General features: G+C 42.8%; 1 protein-coding gene and 2 non-coding genes across 5 annotated transcripts in view; all 3 read left to right on the forward strand.

Moving 5' to 3' along the window:
• The window catches only part of atg16l1 (ATG16 autophagy related 16-like 1 (S. cerevisiae)), a 53,011-nt gene extending 31,262 nt beyond the window's left edge, over nt 1–21,749 (forward strand). For all 3 annotated transcript variants that reach the window (XM_024014264.2, XM_024014265.2, XM_024014266.1), the window contains 9 exons: nt 2,885–2,990; nt 4,688–4,758; nt 7,699–7,770; nt 10,538–10,658; nt 10,867–10,972; nt 12,709–12,858; nt 13,231–13,278; nt 13,543–13,644; nt 18,701–21,749. In XM_024014264.2, the coding sequence (XP_023870032.1) occupies nt 2,885–2,990; nt 4,688–4,758; nt 7,699–7,770; nt 10,538–10,658; nt 10,867–10,972; nt 12,709–12,858; nt 13,231–13,278; nt 13,543–13,644; nt 18,701–18,794 (870 nt within the window). In that variant the 3' untranslated portion in view covers nt 18,795–21,749. The remainder of the gene's footprint in view (nt 1–2,884; nt 2,991–4,687; nt 4,759–7,698; nt 7,771–10,537; nt 10,659–10,866; nt 10,973–12,708; nt 12,859–13,230; nt 13,279–13,542; nt 13,645–18,700) is intronic.
• On the forward strand, nt 3,040–3,305 carry LOC111949992 (small Cajal body-specific RNA 6). Its single transcript, XR_002875439.1, has one exon. It is a non-coding gene; the product is annotated as a small Cajal body-specific RNA 6 (non-coding RNA).
• On the forward strand, nt 10,049–10,316 carry LOC111949993 (small Cajal body-specific RNA 6). The gene has a single exon (XR_002875440.1). It is a non-coding gene; the product is annotated as a small Cajal body-specific RNA 6 (non-coding RNA).
• Nucleotides 21,750–22,367: the final 618 nt, after the last annotated feature.

Below are 22,367 nucleotides of genomic sequence, written 5' to 3' on the forward strand. Positions count from 1 at the left end.
TTTCATTATTAAACATGCAATGAACTACACGCAGGGAAAAGTACACTGCATTCAGCATCACGGACAGAACTCTTAACGGTATGCACAAAAACACGAGAGGGGGAGCTCAACATTACAGTTAAACTACTCAATCATTGTGAGGAGTGAAGTCTCTGATGGGCATTGACTAAAGCAGTGAAGTCAGGTATATTTTCTGACTTCGCTATGCGCAGGATTGCTGAGAGGTGAGTCAGTAAGATATTTGTGCCTTGACTTGTTATATCTCATCACTGAACATGTCTGTTCACATGCATAGGTTGACCCAAACAGTACAAACATCTTCGAGAGATGCATAGAACCTTGTCAGTGACATTGTTTTGAATAGTTCTCCAATCGCTGCATCAGACTGAAGATCGATAAGCTCAAGTTGCAGGTCAGTGTGAGCCTTATCCACATTGAAGTTGGAGAGGAAACCAACATGTCATTTGCCAACACTTTGTAAATCCTAAAAACGACAAACTCACTGTAGTGTCAGAAGGTGGGTGAGATTGTTGGCTTCAACTTGGCGGGTCAGGAGTAATTTTCGCTTGTACATCCTTGTCAAAGCCGTCATCTGATGTGCAAAAAGGCCCTTCCCTTGTAGTTTGGAATTCAGTTCATTCATGAGGGCCGTGATGTCCACGGTGAAGGCAAAATCAGCCAACCATTCTTTATCTTGCAGTTGAGGGAAATCCACATTATCCTTTCATTTGCAAAAACTCAGCAATCTCTGACTTCAGGTCCCACACCCCTTCCTAGCACCTTCCCCAAACTCAGTCATATCACGGTTGTGTGGTAGGGGAGGTCTGCATGACCCGACTCTCTCTTCCATCAGTGAGACAAACTACCTGTGGTTTTAAAGATTTTGCTCTTATGAAGTTTACCACTTTAGTGACTATCCACAACATGGCTTATTTTCAGAACACATTTACAGAGCACCTCCTGATAGATAATGCAATGCAGGGGGAAAAAATCTGATCTGGGTTCAGCTCAGCTACTTGATCTTGTATCCTTTTCAAAAGGCCAGTTTTTTTCCTGTCAAATTTGGGTTCCCATCAGTCGTCACACTGGATAACTTCTCAAAACTCAGTCACAGCTTTTCCCCACACTTTATTTACCTTTCCCTGTGGTTGTGCTCTTTATTGACTGTAAGCTCCTCTAATGTCAAAGTCTGGGGATAGAATATCAACAACTGTGCTGTGTCAAAGGCACTGCTCTCATCCAGGGCCAAGGAGAAATCTGTGAAATCCTTTACCTTCTCTTTCAACTTCTCTACGATGTCCTCAACAGGCTATGTCACTGTTCGTCTTGGCAGGAAAACATTTTGAAATGACTCTTTCTTGTCGGGGCAAAGTATTGCTGCAGAGTAAACGTTCTTTAATGAATTCGCCGTCAGCGAATGGCTTGCTATGTTTAGCAATTTTGTGGAACAGTACATAGCTAGCCCTTGCAGGAAAATAATGCAATTCCTTTGTTTGCTGAATGTAGTTTTGTGAAAAGTCCTTGCTGCTTTAGCAACTGAGAATGCAACTCTTTCGATGCACTTGCCCTCTGCGCAGACGGCATATTCCTATATTTCTCTGCATGCTTTCAAGTTGTAGTCTTTCAAGTCAGCGACGCTCTCTTTGCACACTAAGCACACAGCTTTCCCTGATACCTCATTGAATAAATATCCATTGTCCATTCAATGTCCATTCTTGCTGGAACACCCTACATTCATTGTCTACTTTCCTTTGAAATATATGAAACTCATTTTTGAGCAATTTCTAGCTAGCTACTATTTGTAACTGACGTGTCAGCCTGTGCAGTTATTTATACGTGGCTTCAAAATAAATGTCGCACAAGTGGGGGGAGTTAAATTTTTACACAGGCGAGTATTCATTGGGCTTTTAATTTGGATAACAAATGCGTTTTTTAAAACTTTGCAATCGCAAATTCTTTGTTCTGAGCATGATTCCGCGGGCCATGTTGAATCAGGTCGGGGGCCGGCCTTTGCCCTGCATTAGACCATTCTCCTTGTATAACTGGTGGAGGAGAGTCAGGCGTGTTTGACTGACACTGAAAGACAAATTCCAGATACAATTTTTTTACATTTTTTTTTTGCATTATTATACAGTAGATAGCTGTAATCACCATCAGACACACCTGAATAACTTGATGGGTCATGTAATCATCTGGCGAAGTGGAGTCTTTTTGTTTACATGTAGCTAGCTAAACAATGAACCAGAATTTGCAGTTCTCCATGGCTAACATTACATCTTTCAAAACTGCAGTAGAAAGGATTATCTACACATAACGAGTTGCTCATATTATAGACAGAAGCGAGTTACACGGCAGACCAATCTGAAAATCACCTCTTGGCATGTCCAGCCCATTCATTATGTCAGCCAATCAAGGCTAAACCAACTGGAAGGTTCCAGTCTCTTTCTGTGGCTAAACCAACTCGGCTCGTAATTTAACTTTATTCGTATTTACAGGTGGCGTACAAGTTTAAGGCACATGAAAGTTCACATGTTCCAGAAGGCATTTCTGGAGAAAAAAAAATAGGCGACATACGGCTAGTTTCCTGAAACTAGTCACAAATGACTTTTATGGACTTTCAAAGGAACTGTGGACCAATTGACAAAGTGTGTATGACATTTGTTTGTGGTTTAAAAACAACCTCCGTATCTTCAGTCACCACCTGTATTTACTGTGAAAACCCGATTTTTAGTTATTAGGCACCAAATGGACAAGTTCTGCAAATAAGATGTTTTCTGTCGCAAACCCCTTTTTGAAAAATTTTCAGTTGCGTGTGTGCCTATATCAACATGAATGACGCTGATGACCTCTGGTCACCCACTGTGTGTGGCATTTGTCTGTTCAGGAAGCCCATGATGGGGAAGTGAATGCGGTGCGGTTCAGCCCAGGCTCCCGACTCCTGGCCACCGGAGGGATGGACCGCAGGGTCAAACTGTGGGAGGTGGTCTCAGGTATGTGTCGTCTTTGTATGATTTAAAGTGTGTGACTTGTTGATCTGGAGGTCAGTGATGAAATGTAAAAGGTCTGATTGCCCAAGTCCCTTCCCATTGTCCACTGCTCCCAGCAGCCCTTGCTCTACTCCCAGCATGCTCTAGTTGTGCATCGTTGGCCACATGGGCTGCTGACAGAGAGGATGACCTCGCATCCTGTGTCTCTGAGACCATGGTGTCACAGTGATGATGGACATCCAACATGACCAATCACCAAGGAGTATCAGGGTGTGGGTTTGGGATAGGTAGATGATCTCAAGTTTTCAAGCTGAGACCTTCATGACAGGAGAATGATTAGAGTGCACCAAATGGGTAATTCGTCCATTGTCAATTAGGTATGTGACAATTTTATTCTTAGTCTTTCCATTAAAAAGCAAAGAACTTTTTTTAAATAGGAAAATCGGTTAAGAACAATTTTTTATTTACAATGACTGCACTATGTTCATTCTTGTTTAACTAGCTAACGATAGCTGGCTGGCTTGTTAGCTAACGTTACGTGTGTGATCTTACACGCCGTTTACCTAGCTAGGTTCATTGTTTACTTAGCTAGCTACATGTCTTAAGCTAAAGTGTACTGTTAGCTAGCTAGCTTAACGTTAACTGGCTGGCTCCCTAGATAACTTTACATGTATGACATTATTACACTCGTTGAATATGGCCGGTGTCAGTAAAGGTCGGCATTTCTGTAAAAAAAAAATATGAAAAATACGTTTTTCAAAATAAAAACATTTTTGAAAAGCCAGGGAAGGAATTTTTTGGGGGTAGGAATCGTCCACTAGGAATCAACTCCAAAGATTAAATGTTTTTTGAACGGAGGAGACTGATTAGTTGCCGTACTTCTGAGACACACATCTTTCATAGCGAGAGGGGGGAGGGGCAAAATATAGGCAGGTTGGCCACCAGGCAGACTTGAGTCAGAACCATGCACTAGGCCCATCTATTGGCAATCAAAAGCTGTATTTCGCAATTTATTTCCTTGCAATGTCTCACAAATTCAGTAAAGCAGGGCCTATCATCAATGAATAGGCCAGGATATTCTACACAAAACAGACCGAAGACTGAAAACACGCTCACATCATTAACGAAGAGAAGCGCAGGCTAGCCAGCTGCACTGTGATACAAACATTTTGGGGAGGGGAACAGCTTTCTTTCAGAAATTAAGGATCCCAATTTTAGTTTAAATGTTCACACCCCTAATGTCACCTGTGTTCAGTTGCTGTGTATTTTAATGGGTACTCTTTTGTTCTGTGTTGTAGCAGTCTATCCTGGGTCTTGTTCATTAGTCACCAAAATAAAACGGATTGAAAGGGGGGGGAGGGACTACCTGAACTCGTCCAATATGAAACGCACATTTTATTTTTCCATCGCGTGCTACAATTTAACACGGCCCAGATATCACCCCCTTTCAAATTGACTGCCATTTATTTGTCTCTAAGATTTGAGTAGAATGATCAGGGACTTCCTAAGATACCGATTAGATATGGTTCTGGTGTATATTCCCTAGCAACCCAAAGGAAGCAAAAGAATGGAAACGGCGATAAACTAACCTGAATTTGTCCAATAAGAAAAGCTTGTTTTGATTGCTAAACGTTTTCTTATGCAAAAAATTTTGCTACGGTGTGCACTAATGAATACCCCTGTTTTCTTCCTGTATGCAGGTCGCTGTGAGCCGAAGGGTGCTCTGACTGGTAGCAACGCCGGGATCACCAGTATAGAGTTTGACAGTGCTGTGAGTGTCATCCTGATTAATCTCCTAGCCTGTCTAAAATGGCACCCTATATCATGGATCATCAACTAGAAGGGGCCTAGTCCGAACTATGAAAACAGCCCCAGACCATTTATTGCTCCTCTACCAAAATTTAGTTAGCACTATGCATTCGGGCAGGTAGCGTTCTCCTGGCATCCGCCAAAACCAGATTCGTCCGTCGGACTGCCAGATGGTGAAGCGTGATTAATCACTCCAGAGAATGCGTTTACACTGCTCCAGATTTACACCACTCCAGCCGATGCTTGGCATTGTTCATGGTGATCTTAGGCTTGAATGCGGCTGCTTGTCCATGGAAACCCATTTTATGAAGATCCAGATGAACAGTTCTCGTACTGACGCTTCTTCCAGCTTTTGTACTCGGCAGTCACTTTCTGTGAGCTTGTGTGGCTTAACTTTGTGGTTGAGCCTTTGTTGCTCCTAGACGTTTCCACTTCACAATAACAGCACTTACAGTTGACCGGGGCAGCTCTAGCAGGGCAGAAATTTGACGAACTGACGTGTTGGAAAGATGGCATCCTATGACGGTGCCATGTTGGAAGTCACTGAGCGCTCCAGTAAGGCCATTCTACTGCCGATGTTTGTCTATGGAGATTGATTGCATGGCTGTGTGCTTGATTTTATACACCTGTCAGCAACGGGTGTGGCTGAAGTAGCTGAATCCACTAATTTGAAGGGGTGTCCACTTTTGTATATAAAGCGCATTCAGACGTTTTCCACATTTCGTTACAGCCTTATTCTAAAATGTATTTGAAATATTTTCCTCTAATCTACACACAATACCCTGTAATGACAAAGTGAAAACAGTTTTTTAGACATTTTTGCAAATGTATTAAATAAGAAACATCTTATTTACATAAGTATTCAGACCCTTTACTATGAGACTCAAAATTGAGCTCAGGTGCATTCTGTTTCCATTGATCAACCTTGATGTTTCTACAACTTGATTGGAGTCCACCTGTGGTAAACTCAATTGATTGGACATGATTTGGAAAGGTGCGCTCACACACCTGTGTGTAAAGGTCCCACAGTTGACAGTGCATGTCAGACCAAAAACCAAGCCATGAGGTCTTAGGTATTGTCCGGTGAGCTCAGCTCTGTGGAAGGGTATCAAACAATTTCTGCAGCATTGAAGGTCCACAAGAACACCGTGGCTTCCATTCTTAAATGGAATAAGTTTGTAACCACCAAGACTCTTCCTAGAGCTGTCTGCCCGGTCAAACTGAGCATTTGGGGGAGAACGTGATCAAGAACCCGATGGCTACTCTGACAGAGCTCCAGAGTTCCTCTGTGGAGATGGGAGAACCTTCCTGAACAATCTCTGCAGCGCTCCACCAATCAGGCATTTTATGGTAATGGCTTTTATGGTAAAGCCACTCAGTAAAAGGCACATGACAGCCCGCTTGGATTTTGCCAAATGCCACCTAAAGACTCCCAGACCATGAGAAACAAGATTCTCTGGTCTGATGAAACCAAGGTTGAACTCATTGGCCTGAATGTCGAGCACCACGTCTGGAGGAAACCTGGCACAATCACTAGGGTGACGTATGGTGGTGGGAGAATGCTGTGGGGATGTTTTTAGCGGCAGAGACTGGGAGACTAGTCAGGATCAAGGGAAAGCTGAATGGAGCGAAGTACAGCGAGATCAATTTTTTTTTTTTATCTGCTCAGGTCCTCAGACTGGGGTAAAGGTTCACCTTCCAACAGGACAACGACCCTAAGTATACAGTCAAGACAACGCAGGAGTGGCTTTGGGACAAGTCTCTGAATGTCCTTGAGTGCCCGGACTTGAACCCAATCGAACATCTCTGGAGACAGCTGAAAATAGCTGCAGCAAAGCTCCACATCCAACCTGACAGAGCTTGAAAGGCTCTGCAGAGAAGAATGGGAGAAATTCCCCAAATACAGGTGTGCCAAGCTTGTAAGAAGACTTGAGGCTTTAATTGCTTTCAAAGTTGCTTCAACAAATTACTGAGTAAAGGGTACTGAATACTTGTGTAAATGTGATATTTAATGTATTTTGCTTTGTCATTATGGGGTATTGTGTGTGGACTTGGGGGGGCAATTTAATACATTTTAGAGTACGGCAGTAACATAACAAAATGTGGATATAGTCTAGGTCTGAGTTCACTGTGCATTTGGAAAGTATATTTCACTATGAAATCACTTGGAGCTGATTTGCTTTTGTTTTTAGTCATGTCCAACAATAAAGAAAATAAAAAGGACCCTGCCCTATGAAGTGAAGTGCACTTTAAAGGAAATAGGCTGCCATTTCAGGCAAGACCTAATTTCCCCTATTCAGGTCACAGGTAACATCTGCCTTCTGTTTTGCTACCTCTGCAGCAGGGTTGGGATAAATTACATTTCAGAAATTGAAGGTCTAAATGGCATTGACCCCAACCCTGCTCTGCAGCATGACCAGTAATATAAATCATAGGGGAGACTATGGGTCTGTCCGTTCATACGTACGTTAGTCACACGATATATGGCACCACTATCCCAATTTTGACAAACTTGTGAATGACACGTTTTTCTATAGGGATCCGGCATTTACAAACTTTGAACAAGCATATCTCCTGTCCCTTTTGAACTTAAATTGTTTTCAATAATTGGCCCAAGGGCTACATTATGCGTGGGGGACGACATGTTAACTGTTGCCTTGTTTGTTTTTGCTTGTGGATACTTGCACAGCAAGTTTAATGAGTCACGACTGTCCATCTTTGGTCTTCTGTGACCATGGTCTTTTCTGAAAATGTCTTTTTTTTTGTCTTACTTTGAACTAGATTTCAAGTTTATTTTTCAGTGGTCCTCAGTTCAGGTTTAGAAAATGTAATTGAATGACCTACGTCTGACTGCAATGATGCTCTTTCACTCCACTGTTTAACTGGGTGATGTGTGTCTCAGGGCTCCTACTTGCTGGCTGCRTCCAATGACTTTGCCAGTAGGATCTGGACTGTGGATGACTATAGACTGAGGGTAAGTATGCCTCAGAAGGGCCCATTTGTTTTCCCTTTTTTTCTCCTGGTTAGGTTATCTTCATCTCTGGCTCCCTCTTGAGTCATTTGTGTGTCATAATTATTTAATCAAACAGTGTGCTTAAAGCATCAGACAAGCGCAATACATACAGTGCAATAGGAAAGTATTCAGACCCCTTCACTTTTCCCACATTTCGTTACAGCCTTATTCTAAAATTGATTAAATTAAATATTTCCTCAGCAATCTACACAATACCTTATGACAAAGCGAAAACAGGTTTTTAAAAATGTTTGCACATTTATAAAACGTCTAAGAGATAAACCTTACATAAGTATTCAGACCTTTTGCTATGAGACTCGAAATTGAGCTCAGGTGCATCCTGTTTCCATGGATCATCCTTGAGATGTTGCTACAACTTGATTGGAGTCCACTTGTGGTAAATTCAATTGATTGGACATGATTTGGAAAGGCACAGACCTGTCTGTATAAGGTCCCACAGTTGACAGTGCATGTCAGAACTAAAACCAAGCCATGAGGTTGAAGGAATTGTCCGCAGAGCTCCGAGACAGGATTACGTCGAGGCACAGTTCTGTGGAAAGGTACCAAACAATTTCTGCAGCATTGAAGGTCCCCAGGAACACAGTGGCCTCCATCATTCGTAAAATTGGAATAAGTTTAGAACCACCGATGTTCTTCCTATAGCTGGCCACCCGGCCAAACTGAGCAATTTGGGGAGAAGGGCCTTGGTCAGAGGTGATCAAGAACCCGATGGTCAGTCTGACAGAGCGCCAGAGTTCCTCTGTGGAGATGGGAGAACCTTCCAGAAGGATAATCATATCTGCAGCGGTCCACCAATCAGGCCTTTTATGGTAGGGTGGCCAGACGGAAGACACTCCTCAGTAAAAGGCTCATGACAACCCGCTTGGAGTTTGCCAAAAGGCATGTAAAGGACACTCAGACCATGAGAAACAAGATTCTCAGGTCTGATAAAAGCAATATTGGACTCTTTGGCCTGAATACCAAGCATCACTTCTGGAGGAAACCTGGTGTCGCTCATCACCTGGCCAATACCATCCTTACAGTGAAGCATGGTGGCAGCATCATGCTGTGTGGATTTTATTTATTTATTTATTTATCCGTTATTTTACCAGGTAAGTTGACTGAGAACACGTTCTCATTTTCAGCAACGACCTGGGGAATAGTTACAGGGGAGAGGAGGGGGATGAATGAGCCAATTGTAAACTGGGGATTATTAGGTGACCGTGATGGTTGAGGGCCAGATTGGGAATTTAGCCAGGACACCGGGGTTAACACCCCTACTCTTACGATAAGTGCCATGGGATCTTTAATGACCTCAGAGAGTCMGGACACCCGTTTAACGTCCCATCCGAAAGACAGCACCCTACACAGAGCAGTGTCCCCAATCACTGCCCTGGGGCATTGGGATCTTTGTTTAGACCAGAGGAAAAAGTGCCTCCTACTGGCCCTCCAACACCACTTCCAGCAGCATCTGGTCTCCCATCCAGGGCCTGACCAGGACCAACCCTGCTTAGCTTCAGAAGCAAGCCAGCAGTGGTATGCAGGGTGATGTTTTTCAGCAACAGGGGCTGGGAGACTGGTCAGAATTGAGGGGAAAGATGAACGGAGCAAAGTACAGAGATCCTTGATGAAAACCTGCTCCAGGGCGACGGTTCACCTTCCAACAGGACAATGACCTTAAGCACACAGCCAAGACAATGCAGGAGTGGCTTTGGGACAACTGTCAATGTCCTTGAGTGGCCCAGCCAGAGCCTGATCTTGAACCCGATCGAACATCTCTGGAGAGACTTGAAAATTGCTGTGCAGCGATGCTCTCCATCCAACCTGACAGAGCTTGAGAGGATCTGCAGAGGAGAATGGGGAGAAACTCCCCAAATACAGTTGTACCACGCTTGTAAGAAGACTAGCGTCATACCCAAGAAGACTTGAGGCTGTAATCTCTGCCAAAAGTTCTTCAACAAAGTACTAAGTAAAGGGTCTGATTACTTATGTAAATGTGAGTTCAGTTTTTTTTATACATTTGCGAAAATGTCTAACCTGTTTTTGCTTTGTCATTATGAGGTATTGTGTTTAGATTTGATCAATTTTAGAATAAGGATGTAATGTAACAAAATATGGAAAGTCAAGGGGTCTGAATACTTCCCGAATGCACTGTACATAAGAACATAAGCCCCGTTTGGAGCCTAAAATAACTTTGTTTTAGGCTGTGTTTGAGAGACGGCTAAAGTCCTATGCTGATGGTCAATGATGTGATGATGTAAAAGGTCTGATGCACAGTTCCACTGCCCGCTATCCATCGGCTCCTAACAGCCCCTGCTCTACTACCAACCTGCTCTAGTTGTGCATCGTTGGACACAGGGGCTGCTGACATAGAGGATGACGTCACATCCGGTGTCTTTAAGAGACCATGGAGTCACTGTAACGGACGTCCAACAGAACCAATCACTAAGGAGTATCAGGCTGTGGTATGGGGCTGGGCTGCTGATCTCAACTTTCGAACTGAGACCGCACCTGTGTTCTCAAACACAAAGGGCCATGAGTTTTCCTTCACCTTAACGTGACTGGGTGAAAATCTCCAGGCCTAGTTAGTTATAGGCTCCAACTACGGCCCAGAGATTGTGCTGGACAAGGTTGTGTTCACTAGGCACGAAATGGAAGAAAACGCTCAAACAGTGAAACACTATCTGAACTTGGCCAATAAACGCTTGTTTTCATTCGTTCCCCCCAGCACACGCTGACAGGCCACAGCGGGAAGGTCCTGGCGGCTCGCTTTCTCCTGGACAACGCTCGTATAGTCTCCGGGAGCTACGACAGGACTCTAAAACTGTGGGACCTGCGCAGCAAAGTCTGTAAGAGTCAACTGTTTTCTTATCCCCTTTAGTGTTAGCATTTTGTTTTTGTTCCTCGTCTCTGGTTTCCCTTAAAGTTTTTTTTTCTTTCTTTTTCAGCCACACAAAATGGCTTTTAAGATTTAAAGCAGATTCAATGTATGGCCTACTCATTGCGGATTAGTTTTACTTGTTAGGAACCCCCTAACTGTTTCTGTTTCTTCCTCAGGCATGAAGACTGTGTTTGCTGGGTCCAGCTGTAATGACATAGTCTGCACAGAGCAGTGTGTCATGAGCGGCCATTTTGATAAGAAGGTGCGGTTCTGGGACATCAGGTGAGTGTGGAGGGATAGTCCCCAATAGATGGGTTGTAGACGTCCAACTCACCTTAAAGGGGCAATCCGTAGGTGAAACAATCAAGCAATTTCCCAGCCCCTGTTTCAGTAAAATACTTCAGGATAGGGCTGGAGAACTAGGACACCATCCATGATATCAAAACTAGTTTTAACCATATTTTGAGGCTATATAGTGTTTTTGTACATTTACTTTGTTTACAAACATTGTAGTAAAACAAGCTTATATTTGGGGTTCTGATGAGGCATTTGTTAATTTCTTCAAGAATCAATAGGGCCATATTATTAATTTCGAAGTCATAAAATGGATGGCGCAACTGCAGATTGCCCCTTTAACCTGACCAAAACTGTAAACCTAACCATATCCCTAGTAATGCTTAATGTATGCTTCCCATTTGTTTTTCAAAATCTTCCATGAAATTAGCAGCAGCAGTACAGGAACTTTGCTAGGCAAATGCATTCTTCTCTCATAGATGTGGAATTAAAGGGGAATTACATTCAAAACATGTAGTTTTTTGCCCAGCCCTCATAAGGTCATCTGATTTAAGCATTGACATGGACTTGTTTCTCTATAAATAATTGTAATTTTGAGCAGAAAAAGATATGTAAGTGTGGGGAAAATGTACATTTTACAGTACCCCCTTAAGGCTATGATACAATAGCAATAGCGCTGAGCAATGTTGCTGGAAATGCTATTGTATGAGACACTGGTGCAATAATGAGCAACATGGACATGAAATAGATTTCATATGAAGCACAATTTAAAACATTTCCCCATTAAGAACTTTTATTTTTATTTATTTTTTATTTTTTATCACCTATAAGCTTGTTGCGAGTTGACTGTCACAGCTGTACTGAGATTAATCAGCAAACAAGCAATAGTGTTGCCCCTGCTTAGTCCATCCACTGAACCTGCTGCTAGTCAACGCCATGGAAATGCAGACGAAGATAACTACTATACATTTAGCAAAGTTCTAACTTCAGCTATTTAAACATACAAAAAAACTATCTAAAATGGAAAAAGAAATATAAATGGCTATAGCTAGCTAATAAGCTATGTGGCTAGCTAATAAGCTATGTGGCTAGCTAATAAGCTATGTGGCTAGCTAATAAGCTATGTGGCTAGCTAGTGTGCTCCCTATAAAGCTTGTGCTAGTACCTAGCTAATAAGCTGTGTGGCTAGCTAATAAGCTGTGTGGCTAGCTAATAAGCTGTGTGGCTAGCTAATAAGCTGTGTGGCTAGCTAATAAGCTACGTGGCTAGCTAGCTAGTTTAGCCCGTTTGTCCCCCTGACTGCTTAAATTCCTAACCCGATTAGCATGCGGGATATTCACCTTGGATATTTTTGTCAAGTTTTTAACATGACAAACTTAAAAGTAGTACTCATGCTGCTATAGGGGAATATCCAAATAATGGAAGTGGAGAACCCAGCTGGGGGAGAATCATACATACCCAGTGCATTTGTGTCGTGGGCAATGGTTGTATGGGCTCTTTGCCTAAAGGGTTGTTTTCTTGTCATGACACTGGCTTTTTTTCCTGGGATGTATTCACTAGGAACCAAGCTGAAGCAAACATGCCTAAACTGGGAGAGACCTACATGAATGTATCCAATAAGAAACACATTTTGCTACGGTGTGCTCTAATGAATGCCCCCTCTCGTAACACTTATAGTTTTTTTGCTTGCTGTGTATTCATTTGATTGTTTTTTTTTTTTTTAGAGCGGAGAGTATAGTCTGTGAGCTGGAGCTCCTGGGCCGAGTCACATCGCTTGACCTGAACCACGACCGCACCGAGCTGCTCACCTGCTCCCGGGACGACCTGGTTAAGATCATCGACCTGCGCAGTAACGCGATCCGCCAGACCTTCAGGTACGGGGACATGTCAGTGCTCTAGTAAAGTAGACTACAGATCACTCACTTGACGGCCACACACCAATTGCTGTGTCAAGCCAGTGCTCAGGGTTTTCTTTATAATATATTTGTAGTTATGGAGAGCCTCACCCATGTTGTCAATTAAGCAATCTGAGGTAGTCAGATATTCTCTTTATTCTTATTGGTGAATAGATGCTATATGTAGGTAATGGAATTGTCCTAATAGTGCAAACCCTGCATGTCTGGCACTCCAGGCGCAATCAAACACTCAACGTATTTCAAAGGAAACCAAATACTACTTGAACCCAGGTCTGATGCGGATTAGTGGTGTTGGAGGTTTATGTTAAGTGTGTTCTCATCTCCTCCCAGTGCTCAGGGCTTCAAGTGTGGCGCTGACTGGACCCGAGTCACCTTCAGGTGAGTGTCACCTTTAACACATAGTGCACTACTTTTGACCAGAGCCCATTGGGCCTGGTCAAAAGTAGTTCACTGTAGGGAATAGATTTGGGCTGTGTCCCAAATGGCAATTATTGGTTTATAGTTTTACTAACATCGGTCGTGGTCAAATTCCCTCCCTTTCTCCATGCAAGTGTGCACATGCTCACCTCTCCAACTACAGTCCCATGACTCTCCATTTGAGCCCCTTGTTTTGACCCTACCATTGCCTTGTGTACTCCTCAGTCCTGATGGAAGTTACGTGGCGGGGGGCTCTGCAGACGGCGCCTTGTATGTGTGGAACGTCCTGACGGGCAAGTTGGAGCGCACCCTGGACAAGAACCACTGGTCAGTTTGAACTTCCGGAGTAGGATCAAGTCTCCCTTCGACGCTGCTTTCTAGTCAGTTTTGCACTTTTTTTCAAATGCTTTCAGGTTCAGGATTTGAGAGGGTAAGCCATAGACCTGGATAGACAGCTGTAGTACCACAAAGCCTGTTTTAACTTGGGCAGTGCCATTGAGGACCTTTACCATTTTTGAAGTAGTGAACTGGGTTGGACTTTCTATGCAGTGTTTCCCATAGAATTCTAGCAGTAGTGGCAAGGGTTCGGGTAAGGATTAGTGGAGGAGGGTCCCAGGGGCATGAACCACCTGGAGACTTTTTTTTTTTATATATATAAGGACTGAAAGTCAGTTCTGGTGAGTTTTTAATAGGACATTCTACTCAATAATGAATAAATAGAATTACGCTGACACCGTCTTAAATATAATTAAATAGGCTGAAACATAGGGTTAACCATATACAGTGGGGCAAAAAAGTATTTAGTCAGCCACCAATTGTGCAAGTTCTCCCACTTAAAAAGATGAGAGGCCTGCACTTCAACTATGACAGACAAAATGAGGGGAAAAAATCCAGAAAATCACATTGTAGGATTTTTTAAATGAATTTATTTGCAAATTATGGTGGAAAATAAGTATTTGGTCAATAACAAAAGTTTATCTCAATACTTTGTTATATACCCTTTGTTGGCAATGACAGAGGTCAAACATTTTCTGTAAGTCTTCAAGGTTTCCACACACTGTTGCTGGTATTTTGGCCCATTCCTCCATGCAGATCTCCTCTAGAGCAGTGATGTTTTGGGGCTGTTGCTGGGCAACACGGACTTTCAACTCCTTCCAAAGATTTTCTATGGGGTTGAGATCTGGAGACTGGCTAGGCCACTCCAGGACCTTGAAATGCTTCTTACGAAGCCACTCCTTCGTTGCCYGGRMGGTGTGTTTGGGATCRTTGTCATGCTGAAAGACCCAGCCACGTTTCATCTTCAATGCCCTTGCTGATGGAAGGAGGTTTTCACTCAAAATCTCACGATACATGGCCCCATTCATTCTKTCCTTTACACGGATCAGTCGTCCTGGTCCCTTTGCAGAAAAACAGCCCCAAAGCATGATGTTTCCACCCCCATGCTTCACAGTAGGTATGGTGTTCTTTGGATGCAACTCAGCATTCTTTGTACTCCAAACACGACGAGTTGAGTTTTTACCAAAAAGTTATATTTTGGTTTCATCTGACCATATGACATTCTCCCAATCTTCTTCTGGATCATCCAAATGCTCTCTAGCAAACTTCAGACGGGCCTGGACATGTACTGGCTTAAGCAGGGGGACACGTCTGGCACTGCAGGATTTGAGTCCCTGGCGGCGTAGTGTGTTACTGATGGTAGGCTTTGTTACTTTGGTCCCAGCTCTCTGCAGGTCATTCACTAGGTCCCCCCGTGTGGTTCTGGGATTTTTGCTCACCGTTCTTGTGATCATTTTGACCCCACGGGGTGAGATCTTGCGTGGAGCCCCAGATCGAGGGAGATTATCAGTGGTCTTGTATGTCTTCCATTTCCTAATAATTGCTCCCACAGTTGATTTCTTCAAACCAAGCTGCTTACCTATTGCAGATTCAGTCTCCCCAGCCTGGTGCAGGTCTACAATTGTGTTTCTGGTGTCCTTTGACAGCTCTTTGGTCTTGGCCATAGTGGAGTTTGGAGTGTGACTGTTTGAGGTTGTGGACAGGTGTCTTTTATACTGATAACAAGTTCAAACAGGTGCCATTAATACAGGTAACGAGTGGAGGACAGAGGAGCCTCTTAAAGAAGAAGTTACAGGTCTGTGAGAGCCAGAAATCTTGCTTGTTTGTAGGTGACCAAATACTTATTTTCCACCATAATTTGCAAATAAATTCATAAAAAATCCTACAATGTGATTTTCTGGAAAAATAATTCTCATTTTGTCTGTCATAGTTGAAGTGTACCTATGATGAAAATTACAGGCCTCATCTTTTTAAGTGGGAGAACTTGCACAATTGGTGGCTGACTAAATACTTTTTTGCCCCACTACAAACTCAATTGGGCTAATCATTAGCTAGATCCCAAACTCTAAACATGATCAATGTGTTTAATGTCCCCACAAAAAAAACTTTACATAAACACAGTGAATGTGTTAAATTTATCCCCTGGTCTCACCTATGCACACAGTGAATTGTGGAGGCTAAATGCGCCTAAACCATGCTCATATACAGCGCTGATCGCTCTTTTTTAGGAGTTGAGAAAGAAAAGTAGTAGCCATGGAAAGCTGGGATTCCCCTCTTTTTAACAAAATTGCTTTCAAAAGTTTACTGCAATTGCATTAAGAAATGTGCATTGACTGCTTATCAGAATACATGTTTCTCTCCTTGTTGCACTCGCAACTTGAATGCACCTCAAGGAATATTTATTTCTCACATAGAACACACAACGACAAGCTGACTAGGTAAATACCTAGGTAAACTATTCTACTATGGGATTGTTGCTGTTCATTACTCTTGTTGTCAGAGGAAAAGTACATGTTGACAGTTTTAGACTCTTCAAAGTTTATAGTGGCTGATAACCTATAGCAGTGGTAAGTAAATATCACAGAATTCCATCCAGGTCGGCAGGAGGTATCAGCCAATATAAACTGGGTGGGTTGGGCCCTGAATGCTGATTTGGCTGAAAGCCATGCTATACCACGGGTGTGACAAAACAACTATTTTTACTGTTCTAATTACGTTGGTAACCAGTTTTATAATAGCAATAAGGCACCTCGGGGGTTTGTGATATATGGCCAATGTACCACGGCTCAGGGCTGTGTCCTAGCACTCCGCGCTGCATCGTGCGTAAGACCAGCCCTTAGCTGTGGTGTTTTGGCCGTATACCACATCCCCCCCAGGCCTTATTGCTTAAATATACAGTGCATTTGGAAACTATTCAGACCCCTTGACTTTTTCCACATTTTGTTAGGTTACGTATTCTAAAATTGAATAAATTGTTTTTTCCCCCTCATAAATCTACACACAATACCCTACAATCACAAAGCAAAAACAGGTTTGTAGATTTTTGGGGAAATGTATTTAGAAAATACATTTTGCATAAGTATTCAGACCCTTTACTCAGTACTTTGTTGAAGCACATTTGGCAGTGATTAAACCCTTGATTATTCTTTGGTATTGCGCTACAAGCTTGGCACACCTGTATTTGGGGAGTTTCTCCCATTCTTCTCTGCAGATTCTCTCAAGCTCTGTCAGGTTGGATGTGGAGCGTCGCTGCACAGCTATTTTAAGGTGTCTCCAGAGATGTTCTATCGGGTTCAAGTCCGGGCTCTGGCTGGGACTTGTCCCGAAGCCAGTCCTGAATTGTCTTGGCTGTGTGCTTCGGGTCGTTGTCCTGTTGGAAGGTGAACCTTCGCCCCAGTCTGAGGTCCTGAGCGCTCTGTTGCAGATTTTCATCAAGGATCTCTGTACTTTGCTCTGTTCATCTTTCCCTCCATCCTGACTAGTCTCCCAGTCCCTGCTGCTGAAAAACATTCCCACCGCATGATGCTGCCACCCATGCTTCACCGTAGGGATGGTGCCAGGTTTCCTCCAGACATGAAGCTTGACATTCAGGCAAAAGATTTCAAGCTTGGTTTCATCAGACCTGAGAATCTTGTTTCTCATGGTAGGAGTCCTTTAGGTGCCTTTTGGCAACTTCCAAGCGGGCTGTTATGTGCCTTTTACTGAGGAGTGGCTTCTGTCAGGCCATTCTACCATAAAGGCCTGATTTGGTGGAGTGCTGCAGATATGGTTGTCCTTCTGGAAGGTTCTCTGGAGCTCTGTCGGTGACCATCGGGTTTTTGGTCACCTCTCTGACCAAGACCCTTCTCCCCTGATTGCTCAGTTTGTCCGGGCGGCTCCAGAAGAGTCTTGGTTGTTCCAAACTTCTTCAATTTAAGAATGATGGAGGCTGCTGTATTCTTGGACCTTAAATGCTGCAGAAATGTTTTGGTACCCTTCCCCAGATCTGTGCCTCGACACAATCATGTCTCGGAGCTCTACGGACAATTCCTTCGACCTCATGGCTTGGTTTTTGCTTTTACGTGCACTGTCAACTGTGGGACGTTATATAGACAGTTGTGTGTGTGTGTGTGTGCCTTTCCAAATCATATCCAATCAATTAAGAAGGAAAGAAATTCCACAAATTAACTTAACAAGGCACACCTGTAAATTGAAATGTATTCCAAGTGACTACCTCATGAAGCTGGTTGAGGGAATGCCACGAGTGCAAAGCTGTCATAAAAGCAAAGGGTGGCTACTTTGAAGAATCTGAAATATAAAATATATGTTTCCAGATGTTATTTCTAAGGTGTGATGTCTTCACTATTATTCTACAATGCAGAAAATAGTACAAATAATGACTAGGTGTCCAAACCTGTGTGTAGATTTGGGGCGGCAGGTACCCTAGTGGTTAGAGCATTGGACTAGCGTTGGATTGAATCCCCGAGCTGACAAGGTAAAAATATGTCGTTCTGCCCCTGAACAAGGCATTTAACCTGTTCCTAGGCCGTCATTGAAAATAAGAATTTGTTCTTAACTGACTTGCCTAGTTAAATAAAGGTGTAAAAAAAAAAAAAAAAAAAAACTATAATATCTAAAAACCTGTTTTCACTTTGGCATTATGGGTTATTGTGTGTAGATTGACAAGGAAAAATGTATATAATAAATTTTAGATTAAGGCTGTAACGTAAAAAATGTGGACAAAGTCAAGGGGTCTGAGTTCTTTTCGAATGCTCTGTACTCGTCAGCAAACATTCAATAACTGCAGATGGCATTAAATCACCAACCATGTGTTTTGCCTGTTCAGACAACACACTCCAGGTGACAGTATGACCCCTTTGTTTGTTGACCGACCTCATAGTAGAAGAGAATGTACTTTAAATGAAGTAAGCCCTCAATGGCGCAGCCCATGCTGTCACAGAAGGCATTATGGCGCAGATGCAAGGAAAGGCACTTTTTCTATCTTTTGGGGTAAGGCCTAACTTCTACCTGACACTCAGTTTTGATGTTCTGTTGTCTCTTCTCTCAGCTCGGCCATCAACTCGGTGTCCTGGTCGCCATCGGGAGCCTACGTGGTCAGTGTGGAGAAGGGCAGCAAGGCCGTCCTCTGGTCTGATATGTGATTGGCTCTGCTCTGCTCTGGCCCTCTGCCATTGGGTGACTGGCTGTCTCTCTGGACTGTTCAATGGAGGCACAGACTGGACGGGGATTCCCTAGCCCCACCCTCTAACGGCCAACCCCCGCATCACTTTGCCTCACTGGCATTGGACCATTCTGTGCTCTGATGCGTTGGGGGGGAGGGGGTTTCTTGCCTAAAGGAAGGAGGTCATCCGGTGGCCCATGGGTGGCAGCAGAGTGTTAGTGTCCAGTTGAATGTGTCAGTGATGAGAGCCATGAAGGCAGAGTTTTCTCTTAAAGTTAAACAAAATTATATATCCATTTGAAATTATATCCAACCGAGGCAAGGCGAGTGAGTTAGACAGTTTAACTAAGAGATGACATTATAAAACAGTTGTTGCCAAATTGCCACTATTAACAGAGCTGGATTGTCTGTTTTTAAGGCTGCAATTGGACACGTCGTTAGTTTCACAAGACCTTGGGGTGGGCTTTTAAAGTTGAAGTCTTTGTTTGTCTCCTGGGCCCACTTTCCAAACTTATCTGATCGTATTTCGGCAATTGGGTAGAATTAGTGCGTAGAAATAGAATTAATAGAACACGTGCCTCATTGACTTGAATGGGGAAGTCTGTTAAATGCATAGAAATAAAATTAATCTAATCAAATTGCCGAAATCCGATCAGATAACTTTTAAAAACTGGGCCCAGGTTTCGTTTTTAAATAAAATTCAATTTTTTTTGGCCTTAAAAAATATATATAATGCATGGCAACAATAACGGAAAGCACTGATTTTGTGCAGTTCCCGGTCCTTCTAATGTGGAGCCGTGTTTCCATTCACTTTGCACCACCTTGGCTGTGTCTGAAATGGCACAAGGTGGGTGGTTGGTTCAAACTGTATGGGAGCATTGAGTTGTCAAGGGTCAAGTTAATACTGTAATGCAGTGCCCTTCAAGCCTTGTCCTGGCTACCCACAGGGCCTGTTATATAGCTCTGCACCAACACACCGCAAGTTTATAAGTAGTTGTACTGGGCTGGAACAAAAGCCTACACACCTCGTGGGTCCTCGGGACCAGGATTGAAGAACACTGCTGTAAGGAGAGTGAAGACGTGTTGTGAACGAGAGTAAAAACAATTCTCTATAACAAACAAACTCATGTGCCAATCACAATGAACATGCCCTCCATGTAACATTTTAAACAGGGAATGCTCTGTTTTGAGATGACAATTCTCTAGACAGTTGGAATGAACCCACACACTTGGCACATCTGCTTAATGCTATTTATTCAGGTGTTCAGTGTTATGTCCTATCAGTCACTGTCAACATCAAAATAATGCAGTGTTCCGGTCTTGGAGGGCCACGGCATGTGCTGGTCTTGAAATTCTGTTCTTGATCGGTCAACTATTAGACCCGATTATTGGTCAGCTCACCTCGATTCCAGGGGTGAAATGCTGGGCCACGTTCTGGAGGGATGCATAGTTCAGGATGTTGCAAGAAACGTTTCGTTTAGAGCTGACATGATTCCCTACTATAAAAGCATGTACAGTATGTTCTAATCTACATAATGTATTTGTATCGGAACTTTTATGTAGGCTTAAAGCTGACCCCATCTTCCGAAGACGTTAAGCAGATACTGTGGTCCTCCATAGACTGGGGATTAGCTCCACTCCTTAACACTTGCATGTTGTTTTTGTTCCAGTCTTTTTTATTTTTCATTTCAATGGACTTGTTGACACACATGACATATGTGTCATGTTTACATGATGCTGTTCTAAATATCAATGACTAGTATCTATCGTTCAACACATGGGCAGGGAACCCCAGTCCCTCAAGGATAACTTGGTCCAATGGGATCTGCTGACAAAGGGCCAGGTTCAGTAGTGAAATATTGTCGAACATTGCAGGTAGAAATACCATCAATAGATTCAACATGATTCCTTGGTTCAATATGTCAAAGCCATGTTCTACATATTTCTATCTGAAAGTTCCACAACGTTGAGTCCTGAGGGGTACTACAAAGCAAGATCAATGCTTTAGCCAGTGAACTTGTCTAAATATTCTGGGGGGGAAATKTTTTTTTTTTTTTTTTGAAAGACATTTGAAAATGCATGGTCTGATTTAAACAAACAACCAAAAGTACATATCTTAGTTTAGCTTTCCTAATGAACCAGAAAATCGGATTATTTCTGTTTATCGAAGTTAGCTGGCTAACTCATTGATCTTGCTTTGTAATATACACTTCTTCTGAAAGCACCCAAATATGTACTTGTAATTTTTCCAGAGGGGAAAAGTTTAAGAAAGTTTGAAGATCAATGGTGTCATGTTTTTGGCTTTGTTGGTCATGTTTTCCACTCAGACAATAACTGGTGCAAACACTCTGTAAATCTGGCCCAGAAAAGTGTCTTTCACTCATTATTAATGAAATGGTGTATGAATACATGCCCTGGAGGATACAAGGCACTGATAAGATCGAACAGAGGATTCTCTCTCTCGTTCTGTTGAAACAGGCCAGCATATCCTGCCCTCTTCAGGGTCATGTTCAGTAGGCACCAAATAGGAGAAAATGGACTGAAACGGGAGGACTATCTGGACTTGTCCAATAAGACAGCTCATTTTCGTTTACCGTTTTATTTATTTTTTTGTTCCTTGCCCTTATGAACATGACCCAGGACTCCTTTCCCCACGGTTAACTCCAAGCTTCAGTCATCGTGTACAGGGAAGGGGAGGTTGGTTTTGAAATGTGCTTGGTAAACTGCTGATCAGCAGTCCTTTACCCCACCCCTCTGCGATCAGCAAAAAGATTGTAAAGCTTAAGTTATATTATGTATGTATATGAAACATTGTGTTAATGTATGCACACTGAGAAAGTGTGGGAACATTTGTGTGTTATATAGTTTTTTGGGGTGAGGCAGATGGTAGCTGACTACAGATGACGTGTGTCAATAAAATTACTATCTTACTGTCGGTAATGTGCACTATAACTGAAACTAGAGAATTATTAGTCATATGAGAGATTCTATTTAGGCACATGGTCTTCTCAATACAGTCAACAGCTTTTCCACAAATTGTGTAATGGTTGCATGATCTTGGTTAACCCGTAACTAAAATATTCTGTGATTTGTTCAGATGCTCGATTAGGTTCTGTGGATAAGCGTGTTGGAAATCGAGATTTCCTGTTTGCGAAAGTCCTCACCCTCGCAAAGCAGTTTGAGCACCGCCTTCACCCAATCCTGGTAGGTCCAGATAACCAGTGACGAAACCCAAGATCCAGCACTAATGCTGCTTGTTATCATGCATCCCATAGGATGGTGGCAGATTCTACGGTACCAGTTATGTTTACCTAAATGTGTCCACTAGAGATTAATGGGTGCATAATGTCGGAAGTAGTTGCATTTAGAAATATTGGATCCTTGAAAGTACAAATGCAATATTTACTGCCACTTCAATTAATGATATACCCATGGATTCTTGGTGAATATAACTTAAGTGAAATGCCTCATGTCTAATGCAGGCCTGCCTAACCCTCCTGGAGATCTACTGTCCTGTAGGTTTTCAGTCCAACCCTAATTTAGCATATCTGAT

Source organism: Salvelinus sp. IW2-2015, linkage group LG22 (genome assembly GCF_002910315.2).
Source record: "Salvelinus sp. IW2-2015 linkage group LG22, ASM291031v2, whole genome shotgun sequence".
Lineage (NCBI taxonomy): Eukaryota > Metazoa > Chordata > Actinopteri > Salmoniformes > Salmonidae > Salvelinus > Salvelinus sp. IW2-2015.